This window comes from Delphinapterus leucas, chromosome 17, assembly GCF_059928025.1.
Source record: "Delphinapterus leucas isolate spDelLeu-1000000601 "Yukka" chromosome 17, BTC_Dleu_Yukka2, whole genome shotgun sequence".
NCBI classification, from domain to species: Eukaryota; Metazoa; Chordata; class Mammalia; order Artiodactyla; family Monodontidae; genus Delphinapterus; species Delphinapterus leucas.
In genome coordinates, this window is record NC_143145.1 from 55,286,547 (window position 1) to 55,310,584 (window position 24,038).

The 24,038-nt window shown below is 33.3% G+C and overlaps 1 protein-coding gene across 1 annotated transcript in view; it reads left to right on the forward strand.

The window, feature by feature from the left end:
• The window catches only part of MMP16 (matrix metallopeptidase 16), a 357,858-nt gene that overhangs the window by 164,598 nt on the left and 169,222 nt on the right, over positions 1-24,038 (forward strand). The window contains exon 3 of the mRNA XM_089898989.1: positions 5,915-6,037. Coding sequence (XP_089755115.1) covers positions 5,915-6,037 — 123 coding nt within the window. The remainder of the gene's footprint in view (positions 1-5,914; positions 6,038-24,038) is intronic.

The following is a 24,038-nucleotide window of genomic DNA, read 5'->3' on the forward strand; positions in this document are numbered from 1 at the left end:
TCAGCTTTGGGAATAACGTGTGCGTCCATGCAGGCTGCTAATGAGTTGATAGAAAAAAGAAACTGGACCAGAGTGAGCTATCAGCCTATCTACATTTTGAGCCCTAAGTTAATTTTCTTTTGAAAAATCTTCTTCATTATTATTGAACTTGAATATAAGCAAAGCCTAAGGATTTTTAACATAATAAATATAAGCATATTTTAAAATTTCTAGAAAGATTTCTTGGGACAACTATAATCATAGGTATTACTCTTACCTTTCATTAGAACTTGGAAAAGTTTGGAGGATAGAAACCAGTTTAATATATTATGTTGATGAATATTTTTCTAAGATTACTAATGCCTAAGGCACAAAATATATATTTTTGAGTATTTTTCCCTTGGTAAAGGTAGATATATGTACACAGGGCCACTGTGTGGCACAGCCCCAACCCCAAAGCCAAAGAGTGGCATTTCCATCTTATTCTATTGAGGAGCTGCCTTCCTGCAGCCCCACTATAGGGGCATCAAGGGCATGGACTACAACTTGAAGGAACTTCTTGGAGTCATGCAATGGGTAGCCCTATATGTTTGACATGAATGCCCAACTAATTAATTTCTTTTTTAACTGAAGCTAATGGATACTGTTTCCTATATGGTGGCTTTTAACATTACTGTAAACTTGCTTAGAAGATTATGGTTACTTTATTTACATAAAACAGAAGATAATGTGTCTGTTGGCATAATTGTTATCAAAACACTAAGAATATCCCTGTCTTGAATAACAAAGTGCTTTATGTCAACATACAAGTCAAAGTGAACTGAAAAGTGTAGAAATATAGATAGCTGTATGATGCTGCTGCTGCTTCTACTACTACTAGTATAACTACTTCCTGATATTTTAAAAATAATATTAAAATTATAAGTTAATAATAATAGCAGTTACTATCTGCCAGGACCTGTTCTAAGTATTTCACCTGATTTAACTAATTTAATCCTCACATTAACTCAATAATAGTACAATCATTTCATTTTATAGAAGAGGAAACTAAGGAATAGAAAGAAACAGTAGACTGAATAATAGCACAGGGCTTGTGAGTCAGTGAAGCTGGATGGGAACCCTGGCAGTCTGGCTCTTGGATCCCTGCTTCCAACTTTTATAATGTAACTCCTCACAAGAGAACTGATTTTTAGATATTTTTCATTTTTAAATTGAGTTAATTTAAACAAAGACATTAATGATCCACCAAACTAGTTTAAAAATGCTCTGTATTCTAAACAGTTAAACCAATACTGAATATCAGTATTATATTTATGAAAATTGGGGTGGTGCCGTGACTTACAACTTGAAATTACAAAATGTCTCTCTTGTAGCTCACTGCCCCCCCACCCCCCCCACCCCCCCCACCCCCCACCCACACCGAGCCCAGTGCTCATTCCCCATGTCTTTGTTTGCTTTGGAATGTCAACTTAAAATTCTTAGCAAGGCTTCCCTGGTGGCGCAGTGGTTGGGAGTCCGACTGCCGATGCGGGGGACACGGGTTCGTGCCCCGGTCCGGGAGGATCCCACATGCCGCGGAGCGGCTGGGCCTGTGAGCCATGGCCTCTGAGCCTGCGCATCCGGAGCCTGTGCTCCGCAACGGGAGAGGCCACAACAGTGAGAGGCCTGCGTACCACAAAAAAAAAAAAAAAAAAAATTCTTAGCAAATGAGTCAGTAAAGAAGCACAGGTATATGAGTGTGTGTTGACACACTGAAAAAATAAGTGTTTTAGCAACGATACTTTCACAAAAAAGTACGGCTTGAAAATCACACACACACACACACACACACACACACACACACACATACACTTCAACACCTTTCCTTTTCATATGATGTAGTTATTACCTTGGGTGAGACAATCAATTTTACTTTTGCATGCAAAAGTAAAATTGCACTCTTTACTTCTGCACTCTTGTGTATAGGTAAATATGGGATTTATCAAATTGGTATATGAATGGAACTAACATTTTGGTGCATGATAACTAGAAATGAACTGCCAGACTCTACCTGAATAAGAAAATTAACATGCCAATTTTACATTTAATATTAGACAGCATTTAATTCATTGATGAGTTCTAGTAAACACTGACCATTCTTGATATCACTGAGAACTTTAAAAGTTGTAAGAGAAAGAAACAAATGGTTATAAAATTAAAGAACAAACGTTTGGAATCACATAAAAATCCCAAGGACAGATTTAGCTCAGATACTGTGTGACATATTTAGTGTCAAGATGTGCTCTGATAATGTTTTTGGGATTTTACATATTTTGATAATTAATACCTGCTAATATCTCTGTGCCAGAATATTTGGGTACATATATTGGTGAAATTAACATAGAGCTATCTTGACCAACCCTCATTAAGCGTTCTTTGAATTAAATTACTAGTTTATATTACCTCATTCCTGTTCTTATGTTTATTTCTTACACTTAAGTCATCTACATTATGGTTTAATTTTATATAAAGTTTCACGCAACATCTCTCTGCATAGTAAGCATTTGTTCAAGGCACAGAGCTGTAAGAGTTACAAAGTCCTCAAGAAACATATAGGATAGTAGGGGAGATTGATATGTGCAAAAAAAAAATGCATGAAGACAGTTCATTTGCTTCACGTTCTTCACTGGAAGCTTCCCTGGGCACCGGTCCCATACAGGTCTCTCTGGTTTGACTCACAGGCTAGTAGAAGACAGAGACAGAGATGTACACATTGTAATATACACTATAATACATGCTGTGTTGAGATGGTAAATTGTACCTGTGGGAGTTGAATAATGAGGAGGATTAAGATTGTCATTGTAAATAAGGAGGCAAAAGTATTCCAGACAGAGTTCACTGTATACAAAGGCAGAAAGAGGTTTGTTTCTGTAGAACTTGTGTGGATCTTGGGAAGCAGGGAGATGGGGGGCATCCTTGCTAAGTATGCCTGAATAAGATTCTGTCTATAAAAGCCTTTCATACTTAGAATATGTAGTAAACACATCAGTGTTTTGAAAAGATTTATCTTTAGGAGTGAGAAGGCACTGTTGAGAGTAAGAGATACAGAGAAGTTTTAAAGGCAGAAGATACTACATCATGATTGATTGGATGTGAGGAGAGATCAGTGGAAGATGTTACCTGGATACCTGGCTTAGGCATTAGAAAGACTTTGGGCTGAGATAAGGTATCAGAAGAATTGTTGCAAGTTTGGAGCTGAAAAATCATAATTTTAAATTACATGTAAAATTAGAAATGATGACAAGATAGCTAGATGGAGATGTTAGAAGACTTAACTAATTGGTTTTTTGTTTTTTGTTTTTTGTTTTTATCATGAATGTCTTACCTTAGACTGGGAGATCAGCAAGAGCCCCTTGCCTTATCTTTTTATACACACTTTTTTTTCATATATCTCTTAGCGTATTATAAATGCCTAAAAATATTGTAAGATAAATGGATCAGGATAGAATGAGTAAATATATAAACAAATAGTTGGAACATAAGAAAGAATTATATGAAATGGGCAAAAGCTGAAGAAATACATAAGGAATTTAGCAGAAATATGTTTCAGCATAGGAATCTAATACTCATCCCTAAAAGCCCTGTCCTTTGGAAGATGCAATGTTTCATTGAGAAAACTTTTACTAGGTCCAACATATGCACAACTTAAAATGGAAATTTTCATTAGTAAATTTAAATGTTTTCAATGGCTGTCTTCATCTTTTAACTTTATGTATTGTTAAAGTAATTTTAGAGAATATATCCTCATTGAAAACATATTTCATCTGATAATGTATCAGGATAAATACAAATTGTCAAATTTTATCCCACAATCCATTTCAAAATTATTTCTTTCCCTAGAGTGTTTACTTCAATATTTTCTTTAGCTAAATGTAATCACATCCACATTAAGTAAATTTATTCATATTTAATAATTATTTATTCTCACAGCACTTTCAGGGAGATGTCAGAATAAGTACTTGGTTAAGAAACATAATTTTTGTTGAGAGTATGATTAATGAAACAGCCATTGATAAAAGCCACTTAAATTATCATTAATTAATTAATATTAACCATTAATGCTTAATATTTGTTAGTTGAATATGTATCTAGATCTTACAGAATATAATAAAAATATGTTTTCATTAAAAAATGTCCCTATCCACCTATTTATTAAGCCTCTTTTAAATTCTAGAGGTTGTACAGGTACAGGGAGTATGTAGATCCCCTGTCCTTGAGTGTTTTACACTCTAGTGAAATATATCTCAAATTTAGTGATTTAGAGCAGGAGTCCCCAACTCCACAGGCCACGGACTGTTAGGAACAGAGCTGCACAGCAGGAGGTGAGCGGTGGCTATCGAGTGAAGCTTCATCTGCCGCTCCCCATTTCTCCTTATCATTTGCATTACCAACTGAACCATACCCCCCGCCGTGGAAAAATTGTCTTCCGTGAAACTGGTCCCTGGTGCCACAAAACGTCGGGGACCGCTAATTCAGAGTGGACTGGGAGTTTTAGTTAAAAGTAAAAAGTCTCAATTCTCGGCTCCAGAGACTTCAGTTCCATAGGTCTGTATAACTTTCTAGGCATTAGCATTTACAAGACATCTCATTTGGTTTGGAGACTTTAATAAAGGGAAAGAGTGATTTCCTGAAGTAATTCTACAATGCATCATAAACTAGGATGGAGTTTGTTAAGTCTGTTAACTGCAATGTCTACATTTTTACTGGTAGGAGAATAAAAAAGGAGAAACGTATAATGCTTATCAGAAAAGTGTTTTCTTTCTTAAAAAGTAAGTCATGCTTTCATTTCTGCATGATGTTATTCTTATGTTTATAAAAGCTAGTTAGCTGATTGATCCATGTAACGTAAACTATTTCAGTCATTTTCACGAAATGGACATCTTTAGACAGTCATCTCTGCAGTCAATTATTTTCCATTTAAAGAGTATAGAAATTATTTGATGAAATATAACAAAAATTAATTATTTTGCTCATTTCCACTTTCTGAAGCCTGTAACGCCATGAAGATTCTGCTTCAGTTCTGTAATTGTTAAATTAAATGAGCTAATGGATGATAAAGCCATTTTGAGTCACTAAAGAAAAACTAATAAAAATCATGTCAATCTTTCTCCTTAGACAAGAAGCAAGACTACATAGAAAACATGACAATGGTCAAATGAGACTCTCCAGAAAAAAATTTAGACAACTGTATCTATATAAGTATTAAAAATCAATAAATCAAAACCAGCATTTTATTTTCCCAATGTTAATATTTAAATTTTACTGGTGTCATACTAAACATTATATTCAGAAAAAAATTTCTTAAGCAGTGAATTCAGTTACTATTAAAGGTTCAAAGAGAATGGCTGTTATTTGAAAATTGGGGTAATGCTTAAAGTGTAAAGAAGAAAAAAGCGGAGAAAGGCAAATGTTATTCTAAACAACAATTTCCTTCTATTTAAGCTAGAAGAGAGTAGCATATATCTTCTTGATTCCTGGAGTTTAGGTCATGTAATAGATTTTAAAAATTGTTGAATGTTAAAGCTGAAAGAGACCTTAGTGAAAATTTATTTTAAAAAGTCTCATTTTCTGAATGAGACTTTCTCTAGGTCATATATCTGTTAACAGCAGATTCTAGTTAGAAGCATCAGAATACCTTTGTTTACAGTTAGCTCAAAATGAATTAGAGAGAAAAATTATCTAAAGGACATGAGTTATAAACTAGTGATTCTTGATCATTCCAGAAAAAAAAAGATGCTTTCTACAATACTTAGATTCAAATTGCAAGAAAACTGACAAAATTCTCCTTTATGTTTTCCCGTTTTTATTACCACTGCCATAACTTCTCAATGGATTTCTCTTTGAAATTAATGATTAGCGTTATTGGTAAATAACTGAAAAATATTGCTTTTTGCAGCTGGATGAAGAAGCCTCGATGTGGTGTACCTGACCAGACAAGAGGTAGCTCCAAATTTAATATTCGTCGAAAGCGGTATGCGTTAACAGGACAGAAGTGGCAGCACAAGCACATCACTTACAGGTAAAATAGCTAATGATGAATTACTGTTTCTTTTCAATTTTTCACAACTATGTATTTCGACATTTTGTTTGAGATCTTATGCACACTGACTACATGGTAACATATAGTGATGTAATGGTAACATAAAAAAAATTGCAATTGAGAAAAGAATAAATTGTCCATTTGGGGACCCTGTAGACAGACATTCCTTGAAACACTTTTGTAAACTAGATCTTCCAGCTTCTTGAATGAATGCTAATATTCTGAAAGACTTTCAGATGAGTATTCTAACACACAACATTCTTTATCAAGTATTCATAATCTAAAAATTTATAAAATAATAAAGTATATAAATAATTGCAATTTAAACAATATATCTTTGAATTATTAATTAACTTTTGGTATCAGAGCAACCACTTAACTTTTTATCTTTTTACAACAATGCAAATGGATCATCCTTTCTTGTCTTCAATGAAGCATGCTTAAGGGATGAGAGTATCTTCCAATCTGGAGTGGCAATTGCTGCTAGTTCATATTCATTCATTAACTAATTGAACGACGTTTTATTGAGTACCAGTTTGGACAAAGAACAGTGCTAGTTACTGGGGATATAACAATAAATAAAACATAGGGATTCCATCCATCCTCATGGAATTTACAGTCACGTGGAGAAGTTTAACAATCATATAAATGTGATGATGCCTGTTTTGAAAGAGAAGGAAAAGGATGCAAGAGAAATGTAAACCATGGTCATTCAACCCAACTTAGAAAACCAGGGCTGGCCTCCCTTCTGTCTTGAGAGTAATATGGAGTATTAAAGGAAATTCTTTATATGATCACCTTAACAGATACAAAAATGCGTTCAAGAAAATTTAACCTCCATTTATAACTAGGAGTCAAAGCAAAGAAAGGTAATTAATCAGAAAAATGGCATCTACAAAAACAAAAATTACAGCTTCATTATGTATTTCACATACAATATGACCACTGTAACATGAGGTGTTTGGAAAAAAAATCGTTAAGTGAAACAACAAAAAATACCTGCTATCTCTACCTCTATCCAATAACATTGTGCAACTACTTATAGTTGTAAGGTAATAAAAGAGAGCAAAAGATATAAGGATCTGTAAAGAAATAAAACTATCTTTAGTCACAGTTGTATCACTTTCTAATAGAACACCCAGAATAAACTCTAGATAGTTTTTTTAGAAATAATAAAAGAATATATCCAGCTTTAAAAATAATTAGTAGATTTTATTTTTAGAGCAATTCTAGGTTTACAGAAAAGTTGAGCAGATAGTATGGGTAGTTCTCACTGCCCCCCCTCCTCCCAGTATACACACTCACATAGTTTCTCCCATTATTAAGATCTTAATTAGTATTAGATATTTGTTACAATTGTTGAGCCAGTATTGCTCTATTACTGACTAAAATCGATAGTTTACACCACAGTTCACTCTTTGTGTTGTAGTTTTATGGATTTTGACAAATGCATAATATCATATAATATTACAGTATCATACAGAATTAGTTTCACTGTTCTGTAAATCCTTTGTTACACCTATTCATCCCGCTTCTCCTTAGGACACTACTGATGGTTTTAATGTCTCTATAGTTTTGCCTTTTCTAGAATGTCATATGGTTCGAAACACAGTTTGTAGCCATTTCAGACTGCTTTCCTTCACTTAAAAATATGCATTTATTTCCTCCTTGTCTTTTCATGACTTGATAGCTCATTTCTTTTTATTACTGAGTAATATTCCATTGTATGGATGTGTCACAGTTTGCTTACCTGTTCACCTATTGAAGACTTCTTGGTTGCTTCCAGTTTTGGGTAATTATGAGTAAAGCTAGTATAAACATGTGTGGGCTGGTTTTTGTGTGGACATTAATTTTCAACTTATTTGGCTAAATACCTGGGAATATAATTTTGCTGATCATAAGGTAAGACTATGGTTAGCTTTTTAAGAAACTACCAAACTATCTTCAAAGTGGCTAAACCATTTTGCATTACCACCAACAATGAATGAAAGTTACTGTTCCTCTACAACTTTGTCAGGATTTGGTGTTGTCAGTGTTCTGGATGTAACCGTTCTAATAGGTGGTTTCTCAATTTTTTAACTTGCAATTCCCTAATGCCATGTGAAGCTGAGCATATTTTTGTATGCTTATTTGCCATCTGTACATCTTCTTTTGTGAGATGACTGTTTAGATCTTTGCACCAACTTTTAATTGAGTTGTTATTTTAAAGGTTCTTTGTATATTTTGGATTACAAGTCTTTTATCAGATATGTTTTCAAATATGTTGTCTCAGTCTGTGGTTTGACATTCCATTCTCTTTTTTTAGTGTATTTTGCAGAGCAGAAGTCTTAATTTTAATAAGGTAGAACTTATCAATTATTTTCATTTCTATATTGTGCTTTTGTTGTTATATCAAAAAATCATTGCCAAACAGAAGGTCACTTAGAATTTCTCCTATGTTATCTTCTAAAATTTTAATAGTTTGGCATTTACATTTAGGTCAATGATCCATTTTGAGTTTGTTTTTGGGAAAGGTGTAAAATCTATATTCATTTTTTTACATGTGGATGTTCAGTTGTTCCAGCACCACTGGTTGGAAAGACCATTCTTTCTCCACTACCTTTGATCTTTTGTCAAAGATCAGTTGCCTATGTGCGTGGGTAAATTTCGGTGCTCTTTATTCTGCTTCATTGATCTATGTGTCTATTCATAAACCAATATCACACTTTCTTGATTACTGTGGTTTAGAGTAAGTCTTGATATCAGATAGTGTCAGTTTTCTGATTTTATTCTTCTTCTTCAGTATTATGTTGTGTTTTCAGAGTCTCTTGCCTTCCCACATAAACTTTAGAATCAGTTTGCCATTACAGGCGTTCCTCAGAGATATTCTGTGTTCAGTTCTAGATCAACAAAATAAAGAGAATATAGCAATCAAGCTCATATAACAATCAAGCGATGTCTTGAAATTTTTGGTTTCCCAGTGCATATAAAATTTGCTTACGCTATACTACAGTTTATTAAGTGTTCAGTAGCATTATGCCCAAAAGCGCAATGAGCATGCCTTAGTTAAAAACACTTTATTGATAAAACATGCTAACCTTCAGCTGTTGATGGCTACTGACTGCTCAGGGTGGTGGTTGGTGAAAGTCAAGGTGGCTGAGGCAAGTTCTTAAAAGAAGACAACAATGAAGTTTGTCACATTGATTTACTCTTCCTTGTATGAATAATTTCTCTCTAACATGCAGCGCTGTTTGTAGCATTTACCCACAGTAGCACCTTCAAAATTGGAGTCAAGTCTCTCAAACCCTGCCACTGTTTTAACAACCAAGTTTATGTCATATTCTGAATGCTATTTTTTTTGTTATGTCAACAATCTTCATAGCATCTTCACCAAGAGTAGATTCCATTTCAAGAAACCACTTTGCTCATCAGTAAGAACCAACTTCTCATCATTTAAAGTTTTATCACGGGATTGCAGCAATTTAATCACATCTTTAGGCTCATGTTTCATTTTAATTCTCTTGTTATTTCCACCACATCTGCAGTTACTTCCTCCACTGAAGTCTTGAACCACTCAAAGTCATCTTTGAGGACTGGAATCAGTTTCTTCCAAACTCCTGTGAATATTGATATTTTACCTCTTTCCATGAATCACAAATGTTCTTAATGGCATAAAGAATGGTGAATCCTTTCCAAAAGATTTTCAGTTTACTTTACCCAAATCCTTCAGAGGAATCACTATCTATGGCAGCTATAGCCCTACAAAATGTATTTCTTAAATAATAATACTTGAAAGTTGAAATCACTCCTTGTTCCAAGGGCTGCAGAATGGATGTTGTGTTAGTGGGCATGGAAACAACATGAATCTTGTATATCTCCATCACAGGTCTTGGGTGACCAGGTGAATTGTTAATAAGCAGTAATATTTTGAAAGAAATCTTTTTTCTGAGCACTAGGTCTCAACAGTGGGCTTACAGTATTCAGTAAACCATGTTGTAAACAGATGTATTGTCATCCAGGCTTTGCTGTTTTACCTATAGAGCACAGGCAGAGTAGTTTTAGCATAATTTTAAGGGGCCAAGGATTTTTGAAATAGCAAATGAACATTGGTGTCAACTTAAAGTCACCAGCTGTATTATCCACTAACAAGAGAATCAGCTTATCCTTTCAAGCTTTGAAGTCAGGCATTAAGTTCTCTTCTCTAGCTATGAATGTCCTAGATAGCATCTTCTAATATAATAAAGCTGTTTCATCTACTTTGAAAATTTAATGTTTAACATAGCAATCTTTATTAATTATCTTGGCTAGATCTGGATAACTTGCTGAAGCTTCTGTATCAGCACTTGTTGCTTCACTTTGTGCTTTTATGTTATGGATATAGCTTCTTTCCTTCTTTCCTTAAACCTCATATACCAACCTCTGTTAGCTTCAAACTTTTCTTCAGCTAGATCTGGATAACTTGCTGAAGCTTCTGTATCAGCACTTGTTGCTTCACTTCGTGCTTTTATGTTATGGATATAGCTTCTTTCCTTAAGCCTCATATACCAACCTCTGTTAGATTCAAACTTTTCTTCTTCAGCTTCCTCACCTGTCTCAGCCTTCACAGAATTAAAGAGAGTTAGGGCCTTTCTCTGAATTAGGCTTTGGTTTAAAGGAATATTGTGACTGGTTTGATCTATGTAGACCATTAAAACTTTCTCCATATAAGCAATAAAGCTGTTTTGCTTTCTTATTATTTGTGTGTTCACTGGAGTAGCACTTTTAATTTCCCTCAAGAACTTTTCATTTACTTTCATAGCTTAGCTAACCATTTGGGGCAGAGGTCTAGCTTTTGTCCTATCTCAGCTTTTGACATGCCTTCTAAACCTAATCATTTATTACTTTTACTTAAAGTGAGAGATGTGTGATCTTCCCCTCACTTGAATACTTAGAGGCAGTTGTTAGGTAATTAATTGGTCTAATTTCAATATTGTTGGGCCTCAGGAAATAGGGAGGCCCAGTGAGAGAGAAGGCAATAGTGGAATGTCAGGTTAGTGGAGCACTCAGAACACAGACAACATTTCTTAACTTCACTGCTTTATGTGGGAGTGGTTCATGTTACCCCAAAACAATTACAGTAGTAACATCAAAGATCACTGTCACAGATCACCATAACAAATACAATAATAATTTAAAAGTTTGAAATATTGTGAGAATTACCAAAATGTGACACAGAGACACAGTGAGCAAATGCTTTTTGAAAAATGGTGCCAATAGACTTCCTCAACATAGGATTGCCACAAACCTTCAATTTATAAATAACACAATATCTGTGAGGCACAATAACACAGGGTATGCCGGCACCCATGAAATAATTTAGCAGGACTTTTGTTGTGAACGCTTTGAATATACAGATCATTCTGGGGAGAACTGACATCTTAATATTGATTGTTACCATTAATGAACATGAATATTTCCCCATTTGTTTAAGTTTTTGATTTCTTTCCTCAGAACTTTATACTTTTAATCTTATAAATCTTTTGTATATATCTTAGTCCATTTGGACTTCTATAACAAAATACCATGAGTGGCTTATAAACAGCAGAAATTTATTTCTCACAATTCTGGAGGCTGGGAGTCTGAGATCAAGGTGCCAGCATAGTTGGTGCCCTGTTCTAGGTCACAAACTTCTTGGATCCTCACATACATAGCAGAAGGGCTAGAGATATTTGTGGGACACTAATCCCATTCATGAAGGTTCCATCTTCATGACCTAAGGACTTCCCAAAGGTCCCATCTCCTAATATTATCATCTTTGTGGGTTAGGATTTTAACATGAATTTTAGGGGGACAAATATTCAAATCATACTCACATATTTTGGATAGATTTATTTCTAAGGATTTCGTTAAACATTTTTTGTACTATAAGTTGTATTGTGTTTTAAATTTCAAATTCTAAATGTTTATTACTGATATATAAGATAGCAATTGACTTTTGTATATTAACCTTGTAGCCTAGAATTTTGCTATAAATCACTCATTAGTTCAGGATACTTTTTTGGTCAGTTCATCTATATTTTCTACATAGAAAATCATGTCATCTGAAAACAAGGAGAGTTGTTGTTTTTTTAATGCCCAATCTGTATTGCTTTTATTTCCTTTGCTTATTTTATTGCATTAGCTACTGCTTTCAGTGCAATGTTGAATAGGAGTGCTGGGAGCAGGCATCATTGCCTTTTTCCTAGTCTTTAAGGGAAAAGCATGTAATTCCTCACCATTAAGTATAATATAAGCTACAGGCTTTTTGTTAGATGTTTAATCAAGTTGAGGAAGTTCTCCCATTCCTAGTTTGCTGAATATTTTTAGTAGGAGTGGGAGTTGTCTTTTATCAAATGCTTTTTCTGTGTCTATGCTATGACTGTATGTTTTTTCTTCTTTAGCCTTTTAATGTGATTGATTACCTTAATTAATTTTCAAATGTGGAATGAGACTCTCATGCCTGGGCTAAATCCCACTTTGGCATGGTGAATAATTCTTTATATACATTGTAGAGTTTAATTTGCTAATTTTTGTTTAGGATTTCTACATCTATGTTCATGAGTAATATTGACAAGCAGTTTTCCTTTCTTGTAACATCTTTATCTGGTTTTGGTAGTAGGGTAATGCTAGTTTCATAGAATGGGTTAAGAATTCTATTTTCTGGAAGAAATTATAGAGAATTGGTATGATTTCTTCCTGAAATGTTTAGTAGACTTCAGCAGTGTAACCATTTAGACCTAGTTCTTTTTTTTTTTTTTGGAAGGGTATTAATTTCTAATTCATTTTATTTAATTGATATAGGACTGTTCAGATTACCTATTTCTCTTTGTAGAAGTTTTTATAGATTGTGTCTTTTAAAGGAGTTGTTCAGTTAAATCAGTAATAGCCTTTATAGGCTGCCTTAACAAAAACCTTGGTGGCTTAGACATCAGGAATTAAATTTCTCACAGTTTTGGAGCTTAGAAGTCTAAGATTGAGGTGCTGTCAGTGTCCTTTTCTGGTAAGGCCTCTTTTCCTGGTTTTTAGATGGCCACCTTCTCACTGTGTCCTTATCTGTGTCCTTTATAGGTCAATTTTAGACCTATAAACAACTATGTTTCCTCTGTGTGTGGCTGGAGAGAAAGAGATTTCTGGTGTCTTCTTCTCTTCTTATAAGGACACCAGACATACCGAATTAGGGTCCAACCTTGTGACTTTATTTACTATCAAGTACCTCCTTAAAGTCCCTATCTCTGAATACAGTTACATTGAGAGTTAGGGCTTTAATATATGAATTTGGAGGTACACAATTCAGCCCATGACATCATCTAAGTTATCACATTTATGGACATACACTTGTTCATAGTATTCTTTTATTATCCTTTTAATATTCATGGTATCAGTACTGATGTGCCTTCTTCCATAACTGATAGTAATTTGTGTCTTCTTTTTTTCTTATTTAGTCTGGCTAGAGGTTTATTAATTATATTAATCTTTCAGAGAAATGGCTTTATTTTTTTTTCTGTATTGTTTTCCTGTTTTCAGTTTCATTGATTTCTGTTCCAACTTTATTTTTCTTCTGTTTGCTTTATTTTTTTTCTAATTTCCTAAGATGGAAGTTTAGATTAATTACTTTTATCTTACTTTGCTTCCTAATATGCATTTAATGTTATATATTGTATTTTAAGCACTGTTTTTGCTGCATCCCACAAATTTTGATAAGTTGTATTGTCATTTTAATTTAGTTCAAGTAATATTAAAATTTCCTTGAGATTTTCGTTCTTTGACTCACATGTTATTGATAAGTATGCTGCTGTATCTCCAAGCATTTTGAGATTTTCCCTAGTATTCTTGGTGAATGTTCCATGTGAGATTGAGAGTAATGAGTATTCTGCTGGTTTTGGATGAAGTGCTCTGTACATGTTGATTAGATAAAGTTGATTAATGATGCTGTTCAGTTCGAATATATCCTTACTATTTTCTATCAGCAGGGTCTGTCAATTACTGATAGAGTGGTGTTGAAGTCTCCAACAAACGGTACACTTGCCTTTCTCTTCTTGAAGTTCTATCAGTTTTTGCCTCATTTATTTTGTTGCTCTGTTGTTAAACATATATATATTAAGGTTTGTTACACCTTGGAAAAATTGACACCTTTATCATTATGTAATGCCCCTCTTTATCTCTGATAATTTACTTTGCTCTGAGGAAGACTTTGTCTGAAAATACTATAGCTATTATGGTTTTCTTTTGATTAGTGTAGCGTGGTATATTTTTTATCCTCCTATTTTTAACCATCAAAATCTATATATTTAAGGTGAGTTTCTTGTAAACAACATATAGTTGGGTTTTTTTTTTTTTAAATCCACTCTTATCGTCTTTATCTTTCCATTGGTATATTTAGGCTATTCACATTCCAAGTAGTTATTTATATAGTTAAATTAATATCTACTATATTTGTAACCTTTTGCTGCCCATTTCTGTTGTTCTTTTTTTTGTGGATTTTGTTTTGCTTTTGTTTTTGTATTTCCTTTTTTTCTACCTTTTCTGGTCATATTGAGCATTGTATATATTACCATTTTCTATTAACATATCAATATTCTTCTTGCTTGGATCATATTCTTCTTGCTTAGATGGTTTTTGAGGAGAAGTCTAATTGAATTGGTATCTTTGTTCCTCTGTAGATAAGGTGTTTTTCCCCCCTCTGGCTTCATTCAAGGTTTTATCTTTGTCTTTGGTTTTCTGCAGTTTGAATATAATATGTCTGCGTGTAGATTTTGTTCTCTGAAAGTCCTGGATCTGTGGTTTGGTGTGTGACATTATTTGAAATATGTCTCTGTTCATATCTCTCTTCTTATTCTAGTATTCTCATTATGTTCTGTTACACTTAAATGTCCCATAGTTCTTGGATGCTCTGTTCTGTTTTCCAGCCTTTTTTTTTTTTTTTTCCCCTTTGCTTTTCAATTTGGGAAGTTTCAACTGAGTTATCTTCAAGTTCACTGATTCTTCCCTTGGTTATATAGTCTTATGATGAACCTATCAGAGACATTTCTATTTATATATATATATATATATTTATTTATTTAGCATTTCCTTTTAATTCTTTCTTGTAGTTTCCATCTCTCTGTTTATATTACTCATGTGTTTTTTTCTTGTTGTCCACTTTTCCCATTAGAGCCCTTAGGATATTGATCATATTTAATTCAAATTTCTGGTCTGATAATTCAAAATCTCTGCCATAAAGAGTCTGGTTCTAATGCTTCTTTTGTCTCTTCAGTCTGTGTTTTCTCTTGACTTTTAGCATGTTATTAATTTTTTTTTTGAAAGCCAAACATGATATATTGGGTCATGAAACTGAGGTAATAAGCCTTTAGTGTGAAGTTTCATGTTCATCTGCTTAGGAGTTTGGCTGTTTATTTTTTCTTGTAGCTGTAGGTGTTGGAAGCTTCATTTTCTTCTACTGGCCTAGTTTTTGTCTCCCATGCTGTCTCTGAATATCCTAGAAGCTCTTTCTTAAATAAACTTTGTGTCTTGCAGCTTTCTAATTTGTAATCCACTGTTATTATACTGAGCCTTGTTGGTGTGGTGTAAAGTATTGGGGTGAGGAAGCAGTCTATAATCCTGTGATTAGATGTCAGTTTTTTAGGTGGGCTTGACTTTTGGGGATCTTACACCCAGAATATTAGCATAGCCTTTTACTTCTTTTCTTCTACTATATCAGACAGGAATGATTCAGGGACTTTTGCTTGTGATTCTTCGTACTCTTCTGTGTCTCCAGTTTTGGGGGTGGAACTTTGCCCTGTAACTGCAATTCCCTGATGGAGCTATGAAGTGTTGTTTAGTTTTTGTTTGCTCAGCTTTTTTGTCTTATTGTGAGGTTGGGAGTGACAGCTTCCAAGCTCTTTACATGTCAGAACAGAAACTGGAAATTTTTTACCAGATCAATATACAAAGTAAACCAGCACACACACAGAGTATAATCTTTACAAAAATGACATTTAAAATAGACACAAAAGTACGAGTAAAGAATAAATCTACAAAAGATGTGTAAGCCCTTTAAGAAGAAAATTAGGAACTTTTATTGAAAGACATAAAAAAACCAAAAATAAATGTAGAGATATATTTTACTCTTAATAGAAAGTCTCAATATAATGAAAGTTCAGCTCTTTCACAAATTCAATGCAATTTTAACAAAATTCCCAGTAATATTTTTTGTATAATTTAACAAACTGACTCAAAAATCTCTGAGGATTAGTGAAGGCCCAATATTAATCAAAATGTTCCCACTTACTAGATACGAAGACTTTCTTTAAATCAATACAAATTAAGGCAATATGTGGTGTTAGCACAGAGATAGACAAATAGTCCAACAGTGCAGACAAATGATCACAGAAATAGACCATTCATGTATTAAAAAATTGATTTATGCCAGAGCAGTCCTTGTAGATCAGTGAGGAAAGGATGGGCTATTTTACTTATTAACTTATTCTGTGATAATTGGTTATCTATACGGAAAACAATGAAATTAGGTTCTTACCTCATACCATAGAAAAATCAATAAATACCAACTGGATTAAAGTATAATCAATTTTAGACCTATAAAGCTTACACAACTATGTATATTGATATTTATTTTTTTCCATTTCAGATTTTATTATTTTTCTGACCTGATTTCCAAACTCTTGACAGTGTACCCTGTTTAGTGTCTCTGCATCCTTAGGTACTACCTACACCATTCAATTTTAAAAGAAAGAAAGAGAGAAACTAAGAGCCATTAGGTTCAGAACAGATCATAATTCCATCTATGTTGTATCCCTATACTGACAATTGTCTCAGTTAGTTTTGAATTTTCAAATAATTAGGTGTTTATCCCTGTAAATTTCCAGATTATTTTTTAATGTTTGATTATTGATATGCACATAATGTGATCAAGAGTTTTGGAGTAAGAAAAGTCTGGATTTTCATTCTGGCTCTGATACTTGCTACCTGTAAAACCAGGATCAAGTTACTTATTTTTCCAAGTCTCATTTTCCCTGTGTGTAAAGTGAGTATTGTAACAATACCTGCCTCACAAGGCTTAGGAGACAATTAAGTCAGATAGTAGGGAAAAAAACCAAAAACAGCATAGTGCTTGAAACTCAGTGCTTAATAAATGCCAATTATTATCTTAACTCCTTTAATTTATCAGACAAATCCCAGAAATTGTTGAGAATATTATAACAGGATAAGAGAAAGTTGGGAGTGAGAGCTAAAGATACTACCTTCTAAAGTTAATATATATAAGGTGTTAAGAAGTTGCCTTGTATATAATAGGTAGTAAATAGTATCATTTGCTACTACTTTTTTTTTTTACTATGTTTAGGAAAATAAATACAAAATATGACATTGGAGCTCAAAATGATTACAGAATGTGCCATTACAGAATAAAGACAGGAGTTGGAATGGGGGTGGTAGAATCTAGGTTTTATTTGATTGCAAACTCATTATGAGCCAACAGTATAATGTGGCTCAAAAAGAAAAGCTAGAATGTCCATAGTAGATTTATAGAAAGCGAAGTGTTCAAAGCAGTGGAGATGCTAATTTTATCTCTGCTTTGTTGGCCATGCCTTACCTGATGTATCTTTTTTTCTTTGGGCCACCACATTTTCTGCTGCTTCTTGGCAAATTAATGTACACCTCTAAAAAGAAATCAAAATACTAAGAGATCTTGAATGCAGTTTGCATGAAGAAGAGCTCAAGATTAGAGCCAAGTGTTCTTAACATGATGGAAAGAATATTTAAGGGAGAAATTTCCTGTTATTTTCAAATACTTAAATATCTTTTATATTTTAATTAATTAATTTATTTTTGGCTGCACTGGGTCTTCCTCACTGTGCGGCTTTCTCTAGTTTCAGTGAGCGGGGCCTACTTTTCATTATGGTGCATGGGCTTCTCATTGCAGTGGCTTCTCTTGTTGTGGCTTCTCTTGTTGTGGAGCACAGGCTCTAGGCACATGGGCTTCAGTAGTTGTGGTACACAGGCTCAGTAGCTGTGGCTCGTGGGCTCTAGAGTGCAAGCACAGTAGTTGTGGTGCATGGGCTTAGTTGCTCCACAGAGTGTGAGATCTTCCCAGGCCAGGGCTTGAACCCGTGTCCCCTGCATTGGCAGGTGGATTCTTAACCACTGCGCTACCAGGGAAGCCCTATTTTCAAATACTTAAAGGCTTTAAGAGAAATTTAATATTTTGAGCTATCAGAAAATTAAATCATCCATCCTACAATTCTTTTTTCATCATTGGAAACATATAAACCAGGAAATTTATTCACTTGTCAGGGAAATTAGAGAACATTTGTGTAATGGTTGGAAAGTTCAATTACATAACTTTAAGATCTCCTATCTTTAAAATGTGGGATTGAAAGGAACTTTCTATAATCAGTCCATTTAAAGGGAATGTCTAGGACCCTATGCCTTCCACTTAAATGACCTCAATGTTTGATGCCTAGAAATGGAAACTTCTGAGGTTGTATCACTTACGTATTCTTAGGGATATATATAACTTTGGCTGATGCATAATATATATGCTGGTTATAACTGTAATACAAGTACTAGTGACCATTCATCTCTTACTTGAATTTTTATGATCGATTTCCTTTTGACAAATTTTGCTTCTTGGATAATTAGGTGTATTTAATTCAATAAATGATTATTGAACAGCATTATGTGACAGAACTGTCAATAGACAGATGAGCTAGGCAAGGCCCCTGCTCCCATGGAGAATGTAGTCTAGTATGGGAGACAGGTATGTAAGTGAATAATTGTAAAATAGTATACTGTATGTTACTTCAAGACCATACAGGAGCTCCATTTCATCAGAGGACATATCCATTTTATGCTCCCCAGCACCTAGTAGAGTGTCTGCTGTGTATTAGATCCTCAAAAAATAGTTGCTGAAAAAATTAATGAATTTTTAGTAGGCTTTGGTTAAACTTTATTCAAAATAATAATAGGATCTTAATGAGTAACATCATTTTTTATCAAGTAGATATTTATTTCTCAGGTCTACTGAATATTATATAAACTAGATTTAGCCTAAGTTCCTTTTCTCTATAAAATATAAACTCCAAAATAATAACTTATATAATAAATGACCAATGGGATAGGTAATCAACTGCCAGATGCATCTATTTTAAAAAATTATAGTATATTACTGGGCATATACCCTGAGAAAACCATAATTCAAAAAGACTCATGTACAAAAATGTTCATTGCAGCTCTATTTACAATAGCCCGGAGATGGAAACAACCTAAGTGTCCATCATCAGATGAATGGATAAAGAAGATGTGGCACATATATACAATGGAATATTACTCAGCCATAAAAAGAAACGAAATTGAGCTACTTGTAATGAGGTGGATAGACCTAGAGTCTGTCATACAGAGTGAAGTAAGTCAGAAAGAGAAAGACAAATACCGTATGCTAACACATATATATAGAATTTAAGAAAAAAAATGTCATGAAGAACCTAGGGGTAAGACAGGTATAAAGACACAGACCTACTAGAGAATGGACTTGAGGATATGGGGAGGGGGAAGGGTAAGCTGTGACAAAGTGAGAGAGAGGCATGGACATATATACACTAACAAACGTAAGGTAGATAGCTAGTGGGAAGCAGCCGCATAGCACAGGGAGATCAGCTTGGTGCTTTGTGACCACCTGGATGGGTGGGATAGGGAGGGTGGGAGGGAGGGAGATGCAAGGGGGAAGAGATATGGGAACATATGTATATGTATAACTGATTCACTTTGTTATAAAGCAGAAACTAACACACCATTGTAAAGCAATTATACTCTAATAAAGATGTAAAAAAAATTATAGTATATTAATGAGTATTCATAATATATTAGTGGATCTGACAGTATTATGTTATATTATATTAAATTAATTAGTATTGATTTTCCCAGTAAATTCTTCCTTTAGCTAACCTTGATTTTAAATCCATGCTTCTGTGACTACTAAGGATACAACCCTAGGAGTTATTATTTTACTTTAACAATATATGCAGAAAAAAAGCTAGAAATTGCTAAAGAAGTTCCTTCCCAGAGATATTTCTCACCATTCTCTCTAAACCCAATGAGCTCACTGAACTTGATTATCCTATTGACAAACTTGTGTATCCGGAGGATACACAGCAAGCTGAGAAACAGAAACTATTTAAATAAGACCCAAAGTAATATGTACCTAGGTCTGCCCTACCTGGAAAGCTAGCATCTTTGGAAATAGTCAAATATTTAATGTTAGCTTTCCTAGAGGGACTCCATAGTCAATCTCCACTCTGATGATTTCTTGTATTTAAAAAAAAAGTGAAGTCACATCAACTATACAAACAAATATGGGTAAAAGTAAGTTAGTCTATTTAGTTCTCCTCTGATAGAACATTTTAATACATTCTGAATAAGGACCTGCTAATAATTTAAAAATGTAGTTTATTAGTTTTACTCTGTTATATTCTTAGAAATTGTCTACTTTCCTAGTTATGATAAATTCCATTTACTTGCTAATCATTTTTAATAAAATATTAGTATGCTTTTCTGAACAACTATTTTTATTTATTGAATTGAGTAAATGGTATATAACCCTGGTCATACCAAAATATCTTGACATAAGCACATCATATAACTTCTGTATCTTAACTAAATACCGAAGTATTCAGTTTTATTTTTTCTTACTTTGAAAATTAGAGATAAAACAGTACCCAAAATTTGAAAAAGATTGATCACTTTATCAAAATTTTAGGGGGAAAGAGTCATTATTAGTATGTAGAATTTTTATTGAAGAAATTGATATGCATCCAATAATACTGAAACTAGAGAATTCTGACTTTACATGGTAATTTTAGGCATTGGGTAACATGTACTGTCTCCTGAATACCTAAACAGAGTTTACTTGATTTGAAAATGATGAAACCTTTGGCAATGTCCTTGTTACACATTTCCCATAACTTCTATTCAAATGAACAAATATTTGATTATTTTACATTTCATATTAATTTATTTTACAGAGCTAATGAAGCAAAATAATTCCTACAGTTCCATGAGTAAAGAAAACACAAACATATTTTGGTAGAGTTTTGTTAATAAGCCTCTTTCTCCCCAGATTTACTGTTTCTCTAAACGTCAAATTCTAACACTTTACCCTAGAAATAGTAAAGTAAACTTAATATCTCACTCATCATGGAGAAATTTATGTATTGCTATTGAGAACTGTAAAGCAGAGTTCAAGCTTCTTTTAACTTTGAATATGTAATACCAAACACCAAAATATTTAGTTTTTTTCTTACTTTCATGTTAGAGATAAATTAATACTCTAATTTTGGAAAACAGTCATCACTCTATTAAAAACTTGAAAGGGAAATACTACATTATTAGTACATAAATTTTTTATTAAATGAATTGGTAGTGATTCAATGAAATTAAACCTAGAGAATCCTGACCTTACACAGTAACCTTAAAAATAAATTAACATACTTTGCCTTCAGTACCAATTATTCTGATGAACAATGATGTCTTGAATTTCCCACTTCATCAATTTTATTATGCAGGTTGTATAAGACATGATTGTTAAAGATAATATATATATATATATATTTTTTTTTTAGGTAAATGTTACAAAATTTACCAAACTGAAGGCTTAAAAGAATCAGTGAAATAGCATAATGAAAAAACCCAATAGAGAATTCAAAAAATGAAAACAATTGTCTTATTAAAATGGAAAATATGTTCACTATAACCACTCTATTTCCACAAAAAAAGACAAAGTAAAAGCACTTTAAAATTAAATTAGTTTGTTTTTCAAATATAACCTTAATTTTATTATTATAACCTTAATTTATAGTATTGTCTTTATTTTGCAAGTATATATTAACAATTTTGTGTATTACGTATTAGAATATTAAGAATAACAGTGTTTACTCTTAATATCGTATGATGTCTCTGTGCTCTTTATTATTTCAGTTATTAGTAAATACAAAACATCTCTCAATGGCATAAAATTTCTAAGTTGGTTTTTGTGTGTACCTAATTCAGAATTCCAGCTCTAATTCTGAAGTACACTAATGTGTCTTGTATTTTTAAAAAATTTTTATGGGAGTATAGTTGATTTACAATGTTGTGTTAGTTTCAGGTGTACAGCAATGTGAATCAGCCATGTATATATATATGTATATCTGTTCTTTTTCAGATTATTTTCCCATATAGGTCACCACAGAATACTGAGTAGAGTTCCCTGTGCTATACAGTAGGTCCCTATTAGTTACGTATTTTATACATATCAGTGTGTATATGACAGTCCCAATCTCCCAATCTATCACTGCCCCCCACGTTTCTCCTCTGGTAACCACAATTTTGATTTTGAGGTCTCTGAGTCTGTTTCTATTCTGTAACTAAGTTTATTTGTATTATTTTTTATGATATTCCACATATATTTGTCTTTCTCTTACTTACTTCACTTAGTATGATAATCTCCAGGTCCATCCATGTTGCTGCAAATGACATTATTTTGTTCTTTTTTATGGCTGAGTAATATTCCATTGTATACATGTACCACATCTTCTTTATCAATTCTTCTGTCAATGGACATTTAGGTTGCTTCCATGTCTTAGCTATTGTAAATAGTTCTGCAATGAACACTGGAGTGCAGTAAGTGAGAATGTAAATTGGTACAGCCATTATGGAGAACAGTACGGAGGTTCCTTAAAAAACTAAGTATAAAACTACCGTATGATCCAGCAATCCCACTCCTGGGCATATATCAGGAGAAAATTGTAATTTGAAAATACACTTATGTCTTGTATTTATGAATGACTTCACAAATATTGTAGTTAAGCACATTTTGGAAATTCGTCAGTACATAGCTTTGAAAAACACAGTGATGTGTTTTCAAGTCAAAATGGTACTCCACATTTATTATTTTTTATTATATTATATTACTTCATTTTTCTCAGAACCACTGTGTACTTATATACATATCATACTAACATGATTTCATTTTTCTTTGCTGTAAGGTTACCCTTTATTTGAATATAAAATGATTTCTCCATTACATATTGAATCCAACACTAATTCCTATTAACAATATCCTCAGAATGTATACTGAACTTGTCTAATTCTTCATATCTCCATGACAGCCACTCTAGTACATTTCTCTAATTTCACTTGCTCAAACTTCCAAAATGTTTGGTTCCAATCTTGTCCCCCTAGTCATTTTTCATCAGAAGCAGTGATCTTTGTAAACTGGAAAAATACCAGGATACGTCTCTGCTTAAAACTCTTCAGTGGTTTCCTTTCACAGAACATAACCCACTCCCTGCCAATTCTCTTTCATCTCATACCACTGTTCTGAGCATTCATTTTGCACCAGTTCACAAAGCAGTCTCATTCTCTGAACTGGCCAAGTTTGTTTGTGCTGCTCACTATTCCTTCTGGATGGAAACTCAGTGCTAGGCATGCATGGCTCCTTTTGTCATTGAAATCCCATTTATCATCTACTTATCTCACCTCCTCACCCTTCATTTATAACCATCTATAATTGTATTTTTTATTGTTTATCTCTTACCACTAAAATATATAAGTTCTACAAGATCAGAGTCTTATTCACAGTTTTATGTCTGTCACCTAGAGCAGTACCTATTATGTAGTACATTCTTTCAAATGCTTGTCATAAAAATACTTGCCCACTAATGATGGGCTTCTGCGATCCGATAAGGTGGAAAGAAAATAAAAGACTACAAGGAAAATTAATTTAGACAAAATTCAAAGTTACGACATTAATCTGCATGCATCGGCCATCAAATAGGTAATATAGAAAAGAAAGCAAAAACAAAGTAAAAAGACAACCCTCAGAATGGGAGAAAATATTTGCAAATGAAGCAACTAACAAGGGATTAATCTCCAAAATGTACAAACAGCTCATGCAGTTCAATATCAAAAAAACAAAAAACCGTATCAAAAACTGAGTGCAAGATCTAAATAG